The sequence below is a fragment of the Monodelphis domestica genome, chromosome 1 (assembly GCF_027887165.1).
Source record: "Monodelphis domestica isolate mMonDom1 chromosome 1, mMonDom1.pri, whole genome shotgun sequence".
In the NCBI taxonomy this organism is placed as follows: domain Eukaryota; kingdom Metazoa; phylum Chordata; class Mammalia; order Didelphimorphia; family Didelphidae; genus Monodelphis; species Monodelphis domestica.
Window position 1 is genome coordinate 170,945,857 of NC_077227.1, and position 16,030 is coordinate 170,961,886.

General features: G+C 34.2%; 1 protein-coding gene across 3 annotated transcripts in view; it reads left to right on the forward strand.

The window, feature by feature from the left end:
• RAB27A (RAB27A, member RAS oncogene family) overlaps positions 1-14,822 on the forward strand; it is a 101,449-nt gene extending 86,627 nt beyond the window's left edge. For all 3 annotated transcript variants that reach the window (XM_007479716.3, XM_007479719.3, XM_007479718.3), the window contains one exon: positions 12,043-14,822. In XM_007479716.3, the coding sequence (XP_007479778.1) occupies positions 12,043-12,241 (199 nt within the window). In that variant the 3' untranslated portion in view covers positions 12,242-14,822. The remainder of the gene's footprint in view (positions 1-12,042) is intronic.
• Positions 14,823-16,030: the final 1,208 nt, after the last annotated feature.

Genomic DNA, 16,030 nt, shown 5'->3' on the forward strand with positions numbered 1-16,030 from the left:
AGAATATACATACAAAACAAATGCATTCAAACCCCACACCCAAAGTTCATTCTTGATCTTTCTCACGTAGCTTGTGGTCTATGGAGGCATCTTCATGGTGTCTTCTCCTGTTTGTTCAGTTTCTGGATTTGGAGAGGTATCATGTTTCTTAACCTAAAATTTCTCTCTCAAGGAATTTAAACTTTGCAATTTAAAATAATAAATTTTACATTTTTACATACCCCACCCCCCAAAAGAGGGTGATTGAAAAACACAGGGATCTCTTAGGGATGCATGACTGAGTTATGAGGTATATGAATCAATTGGCAAGAGAAATAAAAAACATCACAAAAAATCCAAATGAAAAAAGATAATTTCTGGATGAAATATAGACTATCAAAGTCTTTTGTGTAAAAATTCCAAGTAAAGGAAAAATAAATCTATAATAGGTCCTTAAATCAGGGCCCAATTAAAATGATATTAGCAAGTAAGCATTTTCCCAGTCAGTAGCCAGGACTACAGAAAGTTGCCACATTATGAAAGACAGAAAAGGGACTAGATTATAGGAGCCAGGTAAGAGCCAGATTTGAGATACTCGTCTGGAAGTATTTTCAGAGTGTGGATACAAGGAAGGCCTGTGTCTTAACTAACGTATGTTAAGCGTCACAACCTTGAGTCTTCACACTAGGTTCAAGTCTTTTGTATTGGCTCAGAATTTTCATCAACCCCATTGGGATTGGTTGGTCCTTGACCTTGTGCTTGATTGGCACTGTGCAGGTTAACTTTGTGCTTCTTTGGCCCTGTGCAATGGCTCTTTTTGTATTATCTTGTCCTGGAATCAGACAGAATCATTAGGCAAAGTCCCATAATTATTTTTGAATGATTAGTGGCATCATTTTTACAGTCTCAAGCTTTAGGGCATGCATTGACATTATAGCAAATGTATTTTAAACTTATATTACTGCAAATCAAAAAAGTTAAAAAAAATCTTAATACTGTGCTTCAAATACAAAAAGGAGAGAAAAACTGCAATAGTATATATTGCACATGCAAGAAAAATATATAAATATAAAAGTTTTGAAATTCAATAAAGATATAGCTTTTAATCATTGACACACTGTGTCAGCTAAGGAAATATAGAATACAAGGTTTCTCACCAAAAATGAGATCTATTTCCTCTTCATACCTGGCCATGATCCACTCTGAGTAAAAGCAAATGAATTTCACAAGGTAACAGTATTTTTTATAAAGGACAGTAGTACAAATATGTAGGTATCAATATTCCCAAAATTCTCAATAGTTCAATTAATTACAATAGCAAACAAGCACACTATCATTTTTACATAAGTTGCTGTATGGCATTTTAAAAAGCCTATGAACTGATGGATATTTGTCACAATTTTGAAAAATGTAGCAAATATTCCAACCTTGACAAATATATTTTTAAACAAAGTAAAACTTATTTGGGTCTAGAACATCCTCAAGAAATCTGGATATCATTAAAAATGTGGCAGAGGAGTCTATGAAAAACTCAAACCTCTATACTGTTGATTTTGGGTAAAGTGAGCTGAAGAGTTTTAAATGAGAGATGCTTCTCTTTGGGGAGTCATCCAGAGGGGTACAATGCCTTGGGATTAACTTCCCAGCTCCTCTGGTATGAGACTGTGATGTCCCATCTGTTCACATCTTTATAAATGTGGGAGGTGGGGATTATAATTGTATTTCATTTCAGCTACTAAAATGGACATTACCTCCTGTTAGGGGCAGGCAAAATGACCAGAGATTGTTGGGAAAAAAAATCTAAAAATCATGTCTAAAGACCCCTTAAAATCAACTTGAGATATTTAGCTCATTAAATTTTCCAAAGGTTGTTATACAATTTTAACCAGTTTTTATGAAGTCTATTCATCCTTTAGGTGACAATTTACAAATTCAAAAATAGAAAAAGCTGTTTTTATATGGGTTTATTCAATAATATTATTTCAGTGTAGTTATAGGGGAAAAGCAACAGAATATAACAGTAGTTAAAACACAATACATTACAACGATTCAGTGTAATAGAATAGTATTGAATGCATTAATATATGAACTTAAAAACAACAAAATTAAATCTTAAAACAATCAGCAGAATGCAATAAAATACAGAGGTTTTTATAAAACATTGGAGTCTGAAATGCCTTAAAAATATAAACTCTAATCTCTTTAGAGTTCATTGATTTTTTTTAGTTAATTATCCATTTAGATGCCTATTGTCAGAAGGCAGAAGATTGGTAAGGGGTAAGCAATGGAGTTCAAATGGCTTGCCCAGGGTCACACAACTAGAGGCCAGATTTTAAACCAGGACCTCCCATAGCTAGGCCTGGCTCTCAATCCACTGAGCCACTGAGCTTCTCCCCCATAGTGAGGGTGGGCTTTTGGAATCTCAAATTGGGCCAGAGAGTTACAGGGAACTGAATTTTTCCCCTGAATCTCGGGTGAGATAAATCAAAGAATCAGTGCAGTCAAAAGATGTTCTTTGAAATAAGCCATGCTTGTAATCAACTTCCTGTTTGGAAAAGTCTCTTCCTTCTCTTTCTCCCCACCTGTGGTCCCCTGCCCCCACAAGGAGGCTAATTATAGACTAAGGAAAGATCACCCACGGTTTTTACCAGCTGGTGTTTGATTACAAAGACACAAAGGGCAGCTACCAGGAGCCTGGGTCCTTGGGCTGGCCTGGGGTGATCTGGTTCAGAGGCCAGAGTGGCCAGGGCTGGGGCTGGGGCCGGGGCTGGGACCAGGTGATGATCTGAATCAAGAAGGTCCAGTGTGGATGGCTGGAATGAGCTAAATTAAAAATAGCTTTGAGAGGGTAGCCTTGGCCAGAGAAATGTGGCTTAAAAATAATGATCTAGGCCATTTTTGTTTAAAAAAAATTGAGAGTTTTTCTCTCATCCCTTTTGGTTGCCAACTCTAAAAATTAAATTTAGTTTCTAATAATAAAAGTATTATATTTTATGAGGTTTATTAAGGATTATTAGAATTAAGAATACAAAGTAGAAAACCAAGTGCCCATGACTGATAAGCCAATTCAGAATCCCTGTGCTTAGCATACTCACTACATCTTACAATCTCTGAGTACAGGAAGAGACTCTTGGAAGCAGAGAGCCGTTAAATACTCAATTGTGATCTTGCCCAGGTGGAGACTCTGGTGAGATTATAGGGAATTCTGGGAAGTATCAAAGACTCCTGGGGATTGGAGTCCTAGGTTCAAATCTCCATTTTTACACATGCTAGCTAATCTACCAGGTGTGAGGTGATACTTCAGAGTTGTTTTAATTTGCATTTCTCTGATCATAAGAGATTTAGAACACTTTTTCATGTGCTTATTAATAGTTTTGACTTCTTTATCTGAAAATTGCCTATTCATGTCCCTTGCCCATTTATCAATTGGAGAATGATTTGATTTTTTTGTACAATTGATTTAGCTCTTTATAAATTTGAGCAATTGGACCTTTGTCAGACGTTTTTGTAATGGAGATATCTTCTTTTCTTGTAGGGATACATATCATTTTAACTTATTGGGTCCATTAAAAAAAGTTTTTTTTGTTTTTGTTTTTGTTTTATTTCCCCACCCCCCTTTCTTAATTACCTTTTGATTATTCTCTTGAGTTCTGTGTTTGGGCATCAAATTTTCTGTTCATGTCTGATCTTTTCTTTACAAATGCTTGGAATTCTTCTATTTTATTGAATGACCATACTTTCTCCTGTAAGAATATAGTCAGTTTTGCTGGGTAGTTGATTCTTGGTTGTAGACCTAATTCCCTTGCTTTCTGGAATATCATATTCCATGCCTTTCAGTCCATCAGTGTAGATGCAGCCAGATCCTATGTTATCCTCACTATAGTTCCATGGTATCTGAATGATTTCTTCTTAGCAGCTTATAATATTTTTTCCTTGGACTGGTAGTTCTTGAATTTGGCTATAACATTCCTGGGTGTTGTCAGGTGGGGATTAAGTACAGAAGGTGATTCTTTCAATCTCCACTTTTCCCTCTTATTCTAAAATGTTGGGGACAATTTTCTTGGATAATTTCCTGTAGAATGATGTCCAGGATTTTTATTTTGTCATGGTCTTCTGTTAGACCAATGATTCTATAGTTGTATCTCCTGGATCGATTTTCTAAATCTTCTGTTATGTGGATGAGGAGTTTAATATTTTCCTCAATTTTTTTCATTCTTTTGATTTTGTTTTATAGTTTCCTGCTGCCTTGTGAAGTTGCTTGCTTCTAATTGTTGTATTCTGGTTTTTAAAAACCGAATTTCATCCCTGGCTTTTTTGGTAATCCTTCTCCTTCTGGTGTGATTTTCTTTGGAGGTCATCTTTCATCTTATTTGCCTCATCTTTCATCTCCTTTGCATCATTTTAAAGCTGATTAATTTTGGTTTTCAGGACACTATTTTCTTGTTTTACTTCAAGTGCCTCTGTTTCTAGATGACTCATCTTGCTTTTTAAGTTCTTTTCCCAATTGTCTTCAGACTTTCTTAATTCAGTTTTGAATTGTATTTTGAATTCTTCCAAAGCCTGTGTCCAATTCACTGGTGTTTCTGTGTTTTTGCTTGGTGTTCTTTGATCCTCCTCTGTTACATTTGCTCTTTGTTCATTGCCTGGATAGAAGCTGTCAATTATAATTTCTTTTTTCTTTTTCTGTTGTTTGCTCACGTTTTCCCTTTCTTTCCCCCCTGTAGTTCCCTGTAGTCTTTCTCCTCTCATTATGTGCTTGATCTGTAGGTTTGGGTTTTTCTGTCAACCTTCCCCCTTGGAGCTTACTTAGCAAGGCTCTCAGAGAAGTCTGTGTTGGAGAAGGGGTGCTGGAGTTTGAGCTCTCCTGCCCTCTGAAGACTTGATAAGATTAAGTTCAGGGGAGTTGAACTTGCAGAGTTGGATGTGCCCTGAGGTCAAAACCTCGGGAAGGGGGGGGTCAATATGGAGTATCTCAGCTGTGATTGGGCTGCCTTCTTTGAGGTTCTCTCCCAGATGCTTCCTTTGCTGCCTGTGTTCAAAGCCCTGAGCCTGGCACAGCTTTTCCTGGAAGATATTTCCCCCAGACTAGCTCCCTTGCCAGCCCAGATATTCCAGCCATTGCTGGAGGCTCAGTACTGTGGGTGGGGGAGGGGTCCTGGGACCTTCCTTCTTCCTTCCCCTTAAACCTGAGTGTTCTCGAATTCAGGCTTTTTTTGGGGTGTACCTTTTATTTTGAGTCCAGCAGGAGGGTTGCTTTGCTCTGTCCTGTTGTTAGATTTGGTTTTCAGTCCCCTTGGTGCATTTTGTTTTTAATTGGTGAGGAAGGGTTTTCAGAGGTCTGAACTTTTGCTGCCTCTATGCCACCATCTTGACTCTGCCTCCTCTGTATTGTTTTTAATAGGAATAGATATTATATTTTGTCAAAATCTTTTTCTGTATCGATTGAAATAACAATTTGGTTTCTGTTGTTTTATTATCAATATGATCAATTATGCTGATCATCTTCCTAATATTGAACCAATCTTACATACCTGGCATAAAATTCACCTGGTCATAGTGTATGATTCTTGTGATATATTGCTGTAATTTTCTTGCTAGTATTTTGTTTAAGATTTTTTTTTGCATCAGAATTTGTTAGGAATATTGGTCTATAGTTCTTATTCTTTTTTTGTTTTTCCTGCTTTAGGTTCTAATACTATATTTATGTCCTAAAAGGAATTTGGTATAGTTCCACAACTATTTTTCCAAATAGTTCATATAGTATTAGAATGAATTGTTCTTTAAATATTTGGTAGAATTAATTTGTAAATCCAACTAGTCCTGGAGATTTTTTTTCTTAGAGAATTCATTGATTTGTTCAGTTTTGTTTTCTGAGATGATCAGATTGTTTAAGTATTCTATTTCTTCTTCTGGGCAACTTATATTTCTTTAAATACTCACCTGTTTCATTCAGACGATCAGATTTATTGGCTTGTAATTAGGCAAAATAGCTCCTAATAATTTCTTTAATTTTCTCTTCATTTTGTTGTAATTTTTCCCTTTTCATTTTTAATACTGATAATTTGGTTTTCTTTCTTTTTTATCAAATTAATCAATTATATATTTTATTTTTTATAAAACTAACTCCTTGTCTTATTTATTAGTTCAATTTTTACTTTCAATTTTATGAATCTTTCCTTTGATTTTTCAAGATTTCTAATTTGATGTTTGAGGGGTTTAAATTTGTTCTTTGTCTAGGTTTTTTTTTAACATGCTTAGTTCATTTATCTGCTTTTCCTCAGTTTTATTGATGTATGAATTTAGAGATACAAAATTTCCCCTAAGTATTGCTTTGGCTGCATTCCCAAAATTTTGGTATGTTGTCTCTTTGTTTAAATTCTCTTTGATGAAATTATTGAATATTTCTGTGGTTTGTTCTTTGACCCACTCATACCTTAAAATAAAGTTGTTTAGTTTCCAATTAATTCTTAGTCCTGTTTTTTTCCTGGAGTCTTTTTGTTCAGTAACATTTTTATAGTATTATGGTCTAAAAAAAGATTCATTTAATATTTTTGCTTTTCTGTATTTGACTGTGAGGTTTTTATGTCCTTTTATATGATTAACTTTTTGTGAAGGCACCATGTACTATTGAGAAAAAATATTCCTTTCTATTCCTATTCAATTTTTTCCAGATGTCTATTAAGTCTAACTTTTCTAAAATTTAATTCACCTGCTTAATTTCTTTCTTGTTTATTTTTTTTTGTTTAATTAGTCCATTTCTGAGAGGGGAAGATTAACATCCCCTACTAATATAATTTTATTGTTTATTACTTCTTGTAATATGTAATTTCTCCTTTAGGAATTTGGTGCTATGCCATTTGGTACATATATGCTTAATATCGGTTACTTTACTGTTTTTGGTTCTATTTGTCAATAAACAATTTCCTTTTGTGTCTCTTTTTAATTAGTTCAATTTTTACTTTTGCATTGTCTGAAATCATAATTGCTATCCATGTTTTTTTAACTTTAGCTGAAACACAGTATATTTTGCTCTAGTCCTTTACCTTTACTCTGTGTGTGTGCCTCCCTGTTTTAAATGAGTTTCTTATAGACAGCCTTTTGTGGGATTCTGGCTTTTAATTCATTCTGATATCCTCTTCTATTTTATGGGTGAGGCTGTCCCCTTCACATTTACAGTTATTACTGTGTATTTTCCTCTATCTTATTCTCCTCTTGTTTATCCTTCTTTTTTTGCTTCTATTTACCCGTCTCTGAGTTTCCTTTCACTTTTGTCTATCTCCTTCCTTTTTGGGTTCCCAGTCCCCCTTTAAATTCCCTATTGGGTAAGATAGGTTTCTGTTCTTAACTGAATGTGGATGTTACTTCCACCCCCCCCTCCCCCATCTTCCCTTTCAGTGCATTTATTTTTACATAACTCCTCCTGTGAAATAATTTACCCTTAACTTTCTCTCCTTTTCTCTTCTCTCAGGATATTCCTTTTTTTTATCCCTTGGAATTTTTTATATCATCCCTTTATATTCAACTTAATTCCTGCTATCTGTCTAAATATACTCCTATTCATTGACTTAATAGTGATTAAGTTCTTAAGTATCTTCAGTACCTTAAGTATCCTAAATATCACAAATATCTTAAGCATCTTACTTATCACTTTTTAAATTATTAATGCAATCAAAGTTTAACCCCACTGTTTCCCTTAATTCTTTAAGTATGTTAAGTATCTCTTGTTCTATAAGTATCTTATGTAAATATCTGTAAGTATGTAGTTATCACTTTCTCATGCTGGAATGTGATTAGTTTAACCCTATTGATTCTCTTGAGTTTTTTCTGTCTATCTTTTTTTATGCTTTTCTTGAGTGTTGAATTTGATCATTGAATTTTCTTCTTACCTGTGGTTATTTTGTCAGGAATTCCTGGAAATTCTTTATTTCATGAAATATTCATTTCCCACTTGGAGTAATATGCTCAGTTGTGCTAGATAAATGTTTTTTGTTTGTATGCCTAGATCCTTTGCCTTGAGAAAATATCATGTTTCATGCCTTCTGATCCTTTCATGTAGAAGCTGTTAGGTTCTGTGTAATTCCATGGTTCCACAACATTTGCATCTTTTTTTTCTGGCTGCTTATATTTTCTCCTTGACTTGCGAGTTCTGAAATTTGACTATTATAGTCCAGGGATTTTTTGAAAAAATTTTCAGGTAGTGATTGGTAGATTCTTTTTTTGGTAGATTTCTATTCCCCCTCTTATTGAAAAACATCAGGACAATATTCCCTGATAATTTCTTACAGTATGGTATGCAGGTTCTTTTTCTTTTTCTTTTTTTTATCATGGCTTTCTAGGCAATCCAGTGATTGTTAGGGTATCTCTCCTAGATCAATTTTATGAGCCAATTGTTTTTCCAGTGAGAGATTTCAGAATTTCTTCTATTTTTTCCATTCTTTTGAATTTATTTTATAGTTTCTTGCTGTCTTATGGAACCATTAGCTTCCATTTGTCCCATGCTAATTTTTAAGGAAATTTTTATTCTTTCTTATTCCTTTCTTAAGGAATTATTTTACTGAGCATTGTATTTCCTTTTTTAGGAAACTGTTTTCTTCAATAAACCTTTTTTTCTAAGCTACTCAGTTTTTATTATGATTTTCTTTTCCATTTTTTCTCTTAAGTTTCTTATTTGTTTTTTTTTTTAATGCTTTTTGGGAGCCCTTCTAGGATTTCACTTTGGACTTGACATTCTTTCACATTTTCCTTTGAGGCTTCATAAGTTTCATTTTTGTATTGCTGTCCTCTTCTGAGCTTGCATTTTGGTAGTCTTGGTTGCTGAAATATTTTTCTAGTATTGGGATTTATCTCTTTTATGTTTATTTTGAGGTTATTTTTTCCCTTTGATTTTGTCTATATGCTGAAGCTTAGCTCTGTTCTTAGGTGGAGGGAGAACTGTCCCATACTTGTACCATACCTAGGGTAAGCTATATCAGTCCCAGATTTAATACTCTACAGAGGCAGTTTTGTTGGCCTGCTGTATGGAGGTCTGTAGTTGTTCACTTCAGATGCTTTTCTCACTAGGTCAAATTGGGTTCTGCCCAATCCCATCAAGGCTGGATGTTGTTGACCTGACTTCCTCCCACCAATGCCCTCAGTGGGTCATGCCCAGCTTATGTTACTGCTGGGCAATGTGGCCACTTTCCTCCCACTGTTACCAATTCTGTATTTCATTGATTTCTCCTTGTTTCCTTCTGAGGCTAGACTGAGCCAATTGTACTCTTTCGACATCACTTGTGCTGTCTTGTGCTTGAGTTTCACTAAAGCTTGCTTAGTACTCTCTCCTCATATTCCAGTGAGATCAGTCTTCCTTGTTGTCTCTACAATTTTTTGAATTGGAGCACTGCTTCACCTCTTTCTTCCGATGGTTCTGCTACTCCAGGATTGATTTTGAGGCTTTTTTTTGTTCATCCATGGTTGTTTAGAGGGTAATTTGGTAGGTCCTAAATGATTCATATTCCATTATCTTGGCAACTGAAAGTCCAAACTGTAGAGTTTTATTTTTTTTTCTTTTTGCAGTATTATGAGGTGATACTTCTATTACTACCCTCCCTTAAGTTTTAATAAATGAGTTAACATTTTGCAAATGAGTTTATCTTTTATATTGATAAGGGCTACCATTCCTTTCTCCCCATGTAGTATTTGTTAGGGTAATTTCTCGGCTCTTTTATCTACTTTTTACCTTATTAAATTCCTTTTATAAATAGTCTTATACTCAGAAATTAGTGCTGTAATTCATACTAGTATAAATTCTTTACTTGTTTTCCATTTTTTGGCATCAATATTTGATTTGACTATTTCAGTAAGGAGGGTTATCATAATTGTTTGATGTTTTTGTAATTTTTGTTCTTTTATTTGGTATTGATTTTGACCTTTACACTGGTCACTCTATTGTCTAACTGTACACACTCATTGAAAAAGGATTCCTTCATTGATAGGCAGTTATTTTTAAGATCAATTTAATCTTTTAAAGTGTTGTTATTCAGAGATTGCCACTGTCTTCTGATTCTTTTTTATCCTAATCTCAGGCTGTAATATTTTTTCATCATCCTAACCTGAACGTTCACTTTCCCAGTGTCAGTGATGATTTGGTTTGGAGGATCTTGTTAAGTTCTTTAGAGCTTCTTTTCTACTTCATCTATCCTATTACAACAGATATTGGCTCAATAGCTGCAGTTATCCTTCATGAAGGCAAAGAGATGGCAAAACCAGTTTCTTCTATAGCCACTGCATCTACGTCAGATCATATATTTTTCTCAGGCAGTCTTTACCTAACAGCTCAGATAGCAATTAACTCTTATTTACTTATTTGTTTGTTTACTTATTTTTTGAGGTATGGGGGGACTTGAGGGAAATCCGGGAGTATTTCAATTTACAAATACAGAGGAAAAGTAATACATTAAGAAATGGGAAGAATTTTGCTATCATTAAGTTTTGCCAACTGCAAAAATTCTTGAAGTCTTTTGTGAAATATGGGATAAAAAATTTAAATCTCATTTTCATGCTCTTTTTTTGAGAATAGTGTTTGCATTTCTCAATCTATAATTGATTTTTCTGCTTAAACCTCCCCCATTACTCTCACAAACCCTTCAAAATGGGATATATAAGGTTATTCAACCTTTCCTCCACTTGCTTCTTATCCCTTCATCTCCTGCAATATGTGAAAGACTTTGGCTTATGTTTGGGAATGCACCAAATAAAGAAAACATGGTTGGTTAAAATTTCTGTTTTCAGAAATATGTGAAGAGGATAAAAATGAAACTTATGGAGAATCAGAAATTGTTGCTGATAGCTTAGAAAATGAGAATAATTAAACATATGGACATAGTTATGTCTGATGTGGTTCCTTCCTCTGACCTCTTCCTATCTGCCACTTTCTTTTATCCATGTTTTTCTGAAAGTGAATGTTTTCTGTATTGGTTATGTGTGACATGGTAGAAAATACCAGTTGAGAAAATATAATGACTTTCTTGATTTTACAAAAGGCAATAAGGAGGCAGACAACTGGGGTAATTTTCATTCTTTTCTGCATTTTACTAGCAGTGTGACTCTGAATAATGTCTATTATCTAAACCTCAATACTCTCCTCTGTAAAATAGAAATAATACAATTTCATGCTAATGGTGCTAGGATGAATCTCTTGGGTTACTTCCATCTCCAAGTTCTGTGATTCCATAATATTAAAGTTTCTTGTGTCCTTAAGATTTTGCCCAACGTTTCATATTCCATAAACCTCCTTTTTCAATATAACAAAACAATCTAAATTCCTGGAAGTTCAAAAATTGAAAGAAATATTTGTAACAGAACCTAAAAATACTTAAATAAATGTTATTGAATCAGATTTATTTGAATATACCCTGCTATGTGGTATTGTAGGAAGAATATGGGATTTGAAGTTAGTAGCTAAGCTATAGCTAATGAAACAAATTCTTTTTAGGGATGGTAGACAATCTTGTTTTATCATTAACAACACTCCCCTCTTAAAAAAAAAAGGTTGGGGAAAGAGAATTTTTCAAAAAAGTTTTACCTCCCTATTCATGTATGCAGTGTGGTTTACCTAATTAAAAAAATAATGAAATTTATTTTCATTTATATTATTCTCTCTTTTGCTTCTTTGAGAGAAACCATCTAAATAAAATTTATAGGTAACTAGACATTATAGTGAACAAAATTCTGGGCTCTGGACTCAGGAAGATGTTAGTTCAAATCTAGCCTCAGAGAGTAACTAGCCATGTGACCCTGGACAAGTCACTTAAGCACTATTTGCTTCATTTTCCTAAATAAGTTGGAGATAATAATAGGTTCTATCTTGCAGAGATATTATGAGTATCGAATGAGATAATTATAATGTGCTCAGCACTGTGCCTGACACTTACTAATCAATCACTAAGTAAATGTCAGCTATTGTTGTTGTGGTGGTTGTTTTTATGCTTCTACTGTATTTATATGCAAAGTTGAGTAATAAAAGGGAAATGGAGATAGTCTGAGAATCACATGACAATAACCCAAGTGTGTTCTGTCTTCCAGAATCCCATACTTTGAAACCAGTGCTGCCAATGGCACCAACATAAGCAAGGCAATTGAAACGCTCCTGGACCTGATTATGAAACGAATGGAAAGATGTGTGGACAAGTCTTGGATCCCAGAGGGAGTAGTGAGATCTAATGGCCACAACTCTCCTGAGCATTTAAATGAAAACAAAGAAAAGGGTGGATGTGGCTGCTAAAAGGTCAAGTGAACTGCAGAGTCAAGTAACCAACGTATTTTTACATAGTTAAAAGAATAGTTTATATGTGGTACAGTTGCAACTAAATGGATCTCCATGAGGAATTATGAAAGTAATATTTCCTAACTGATTTAACTGACTGTTGCTGGGTAGATATTTTTATATTTTTAAAATATTCAGCCTGGGATTGAATTGAAAGGTGTATTTATAATACTTAGTCCATGATAGTTATTTATTCAGGGATCCAACATTTTTCGGCAGAAAAAGTCAACAAAATTGTATATGTTACTGGAAGATCCAATAATACAATTATGGAATTTATAACTAGAAGAGACTCTCAGAGTTAGATCTTCCAGTTCTGAAATCTTTTCATAGCTACTTTTAATACTTGGTTTAGGAGCACTCTGTATCTCCTATATGGTGGCATTATACGCAACAGAAAAATTGCTTAGGAAATTCTTGAAACTGTATTTATAGACAACAAGTTTACTGCTGTATGTGAGCTGCAATTATGAAGCTGATTTTTAAAAAGTCCAGCTGTACCATATATGAAATTATAAAATACTGTCTTTGCCACCTGAATATTAAATTAGAAGGCACATACACATATAGACATATCCAGTTTGTTTTAGGTGTTGAGAGGACAGTGATCTGGAGATAGTGATAGAAATTCAGGATAAAATTAGCTGCACCTTTGACCTCTCCAGTATTGTTCCATGATGTTCCAGGGTAATTTGTGATGAGAGCTAGAAGGAATTTGTTTACCCTCATATTATACAAACAGCAAGTGAGTCTGGGTTAGTTCTGCTAAGGGGGGAAGCAAAGGAGAGATGGGCATTATGGTCAGAATTCTGGCAGTGTCATCCAGGTTGCTCTCCACCTTACATATGATTTCCCAATGTTTTAGCAGGAACATGTGCCAGACTATAGTTATGTCTATGTGGCAGTAGGTTAAATGGACCAAGATTTCAAACCCATCGACTTTAATTTTGTGGGTATTATCATATGAGCAGTAAAATTGGTGCTTCTGGCTTATTATTGTGTCTCCACTATAGAAAATAGTCAACATGATTGTATTTTATAGGCCCAATTCACTTTGGTTGACAGTTATGTCTGGTCAGCAGTTTTTAAAAAAAATCAGAGCTAGTGCTTTGCACTGAAATTATTTGTTAATAGGAAAACATTTTGAACATTTTTTTTAAATTTAGGCTAAATTCCCAACATTGGTCCTCTTACCAGCTGATTATATTTTAATTGAGTTAATTTCAAGCCTATATACCAAGTAATCTTCCTTCTGACCCCTGGGCAGTATATACTTGATGTTTTTCAAATTTCTTTTTTATTTCTTTACTAGAAGAATTAAAAAAATGAATGTTTAGTTTGCTATTTTAGTGGAAGGCATTTTTTTTTGCTACTTTTAAATTCTCATTTAATTTCTGAATTCAGTTTAAGAAAAGTAATTAGTGATTACTTGTTTGGGGGCTTTTTTGTCAATGTCACCATGCACTGTGCACTGAACATTCTAGGCATGTAACTCCAATACCTTGCCAAAGTGTCTACATACCAAATTTAAAGTGGTTCGCAGGTTCGTTTTAGGCATATTTTCATAGCCATTTGTTTACAGAAATCAAAATTGTTGCTTTCGGAGGAATATTTATTAAAAGTTTCAATAAAGAAATGTAAACTCCCTAGAAAATCCAGTAAATCTGTGATAACATTTAATGTATTTTAAATTAAAAATAAAAATGTATTACATAGATCATACAATGTTTGGTTAAAATGAATTATGAAGAAAAATAATTACTTTTACAGAACAACGTTGTGGTGAATTTTTAAATGCAGTGAAGGGTAGGGCTTCCCTCCTACGTTTTGCTTTCTAATATTTGATGTACTTTTCTTCCTTGCTACAAATAATAATGTATAGATACTAAATTTTTATTCTGAACTGCACCTGAAATATTTAAGAGAAAAGTGGACAGGAGGCTTATGCATATACTTTATTTGGTATTATTATTATGTGCAATCCCAAGGAATGGACTTTGAAATCACTGGATGAAGTTCAGTTTACTCAGTGGTGCCTTCTGAAGGTGCTTTGATAGAGTAAATGATGTTAGTATGAATTGGATGCATATTGTAAGATAATTTGTATACTTTAAAATAGATATACACATATGCTATGCTTGTATGTTTTATAGGTAACCTGCTGGCATGTGTCTGGGACTGATTGATCTCTCAAGGCGGGTTACATGTGGTCATTTATTAATATTTAATTTTAAAGAATGACATCCATAATTAGTTGCCTACTCCATTAGCCTTAAAGGAAAGTTAAAGTTGAACTCTCATGCATTTCTTTTAAAAGTGTTATGTGTCTGCACAAGAGCCAAGTTTAGCTACTGAAATAAATGATGTCCATTTTCTTGGGGAATCATTTGTTTAGATTTGATATTAAAGTGCCATATTTTTGTCCAACAACATATTTTTCTATTTACAGTCTTATATAAAAGTAAAATGTATCTTTAATGAAACAGCTTTAATCTTGTGTCACTTATACATATTATGCATAATTAAAAAGATCTATCAAGTTTGTATGTGAATTTGACTTTATTTCTAATGTTCCTACCTTAATGAAGAGGTCAGAGTATTGCTTGGAAAAGAACTGTCTCTTTTAGTTTTATTCTCGGTCATCGGGAGACTACCACTACATTCTCAAGGTGGTATCTCATATGCACTGAATACTAGATAAACAATCTGGTAAGTATGTAGTAACATTTAGGGCAGTATAATTTAACTTTTTTTTTTGTAAGTCTAAATTTAACACCCCCCACTGGGGAAAACCACTGTAGTCTGCTCTCCTAAAATCGTGACCAAAAAATGTTAACAAAATTCTAGGCATAATTGTGAGAAGGTATTGGAAAAAGCAAAGAAAACAGTGCTCTTGCCTTTTGTTACAAAACTTGTTTTTTCACATGTACCTGGATTAATGTGTTTAGTTTTGCTTGGTGCCCTTCAAGAAAACTGTAATAGAAATTAAAAGGGATGAGAAAGGGATTGTAAAAATTATTCAATATTTATAGAAACATGGGGTACTGAGTATTGTGATAGTGGTAAGAATACAAAGCAGAAGAAAACAGAGTCCTTCCCCTCAGGGAGCTTATATTCAAATAGGGAGTATTATAAAATTTACACAAGAAGACATACCATAGTGTAGAATCTGAGAACCACAAAAGAGAATTCCAGGCAGAGTGATCTAGGAAAATTGGGAGAGTGATTATTTTCAGTTAGTATGAGCAGGAAATGCTTCATGGAAGAGTCTAGCCTTGAGAGACAACTATGTCAATTGACAACCTTGTTTTATGAAACCCCAAATTTACCTCTGTCCCAAGGGAATTTGCCTTCAAGAAACCACCAGGCTGACCCTAATCCCATACTGAATAGGCCATCAATACCCATTGAGCAACCTTAGATTGGAGTAGCATCAGATCTCAAGTACTTTGTCTTCTTAGTTTATTTTATTGCCTTTGGCAATAGCCTCTTTCCTGTGCCCCTATGTAACAAGGCAGTTATTTCCCATTGATTGTATTCTCTCAGGTATAAATAGAACTCCATGTTCTTTAGTTCAATGGAAATTCCCATTAGTGCTGTATTTTCCCCCAAACTTTGTTCCTAGAATCTCAGAGCTTGGTTCTGTGTGGTGCTTTGTGTGTGTGTGTGTGTGTGTGTGTGTGTGTGTGTGTGCATAAGAGCATTGTTTCCCTTGTCCTGATTAAAAAACATGTTCTTTGTGTAATA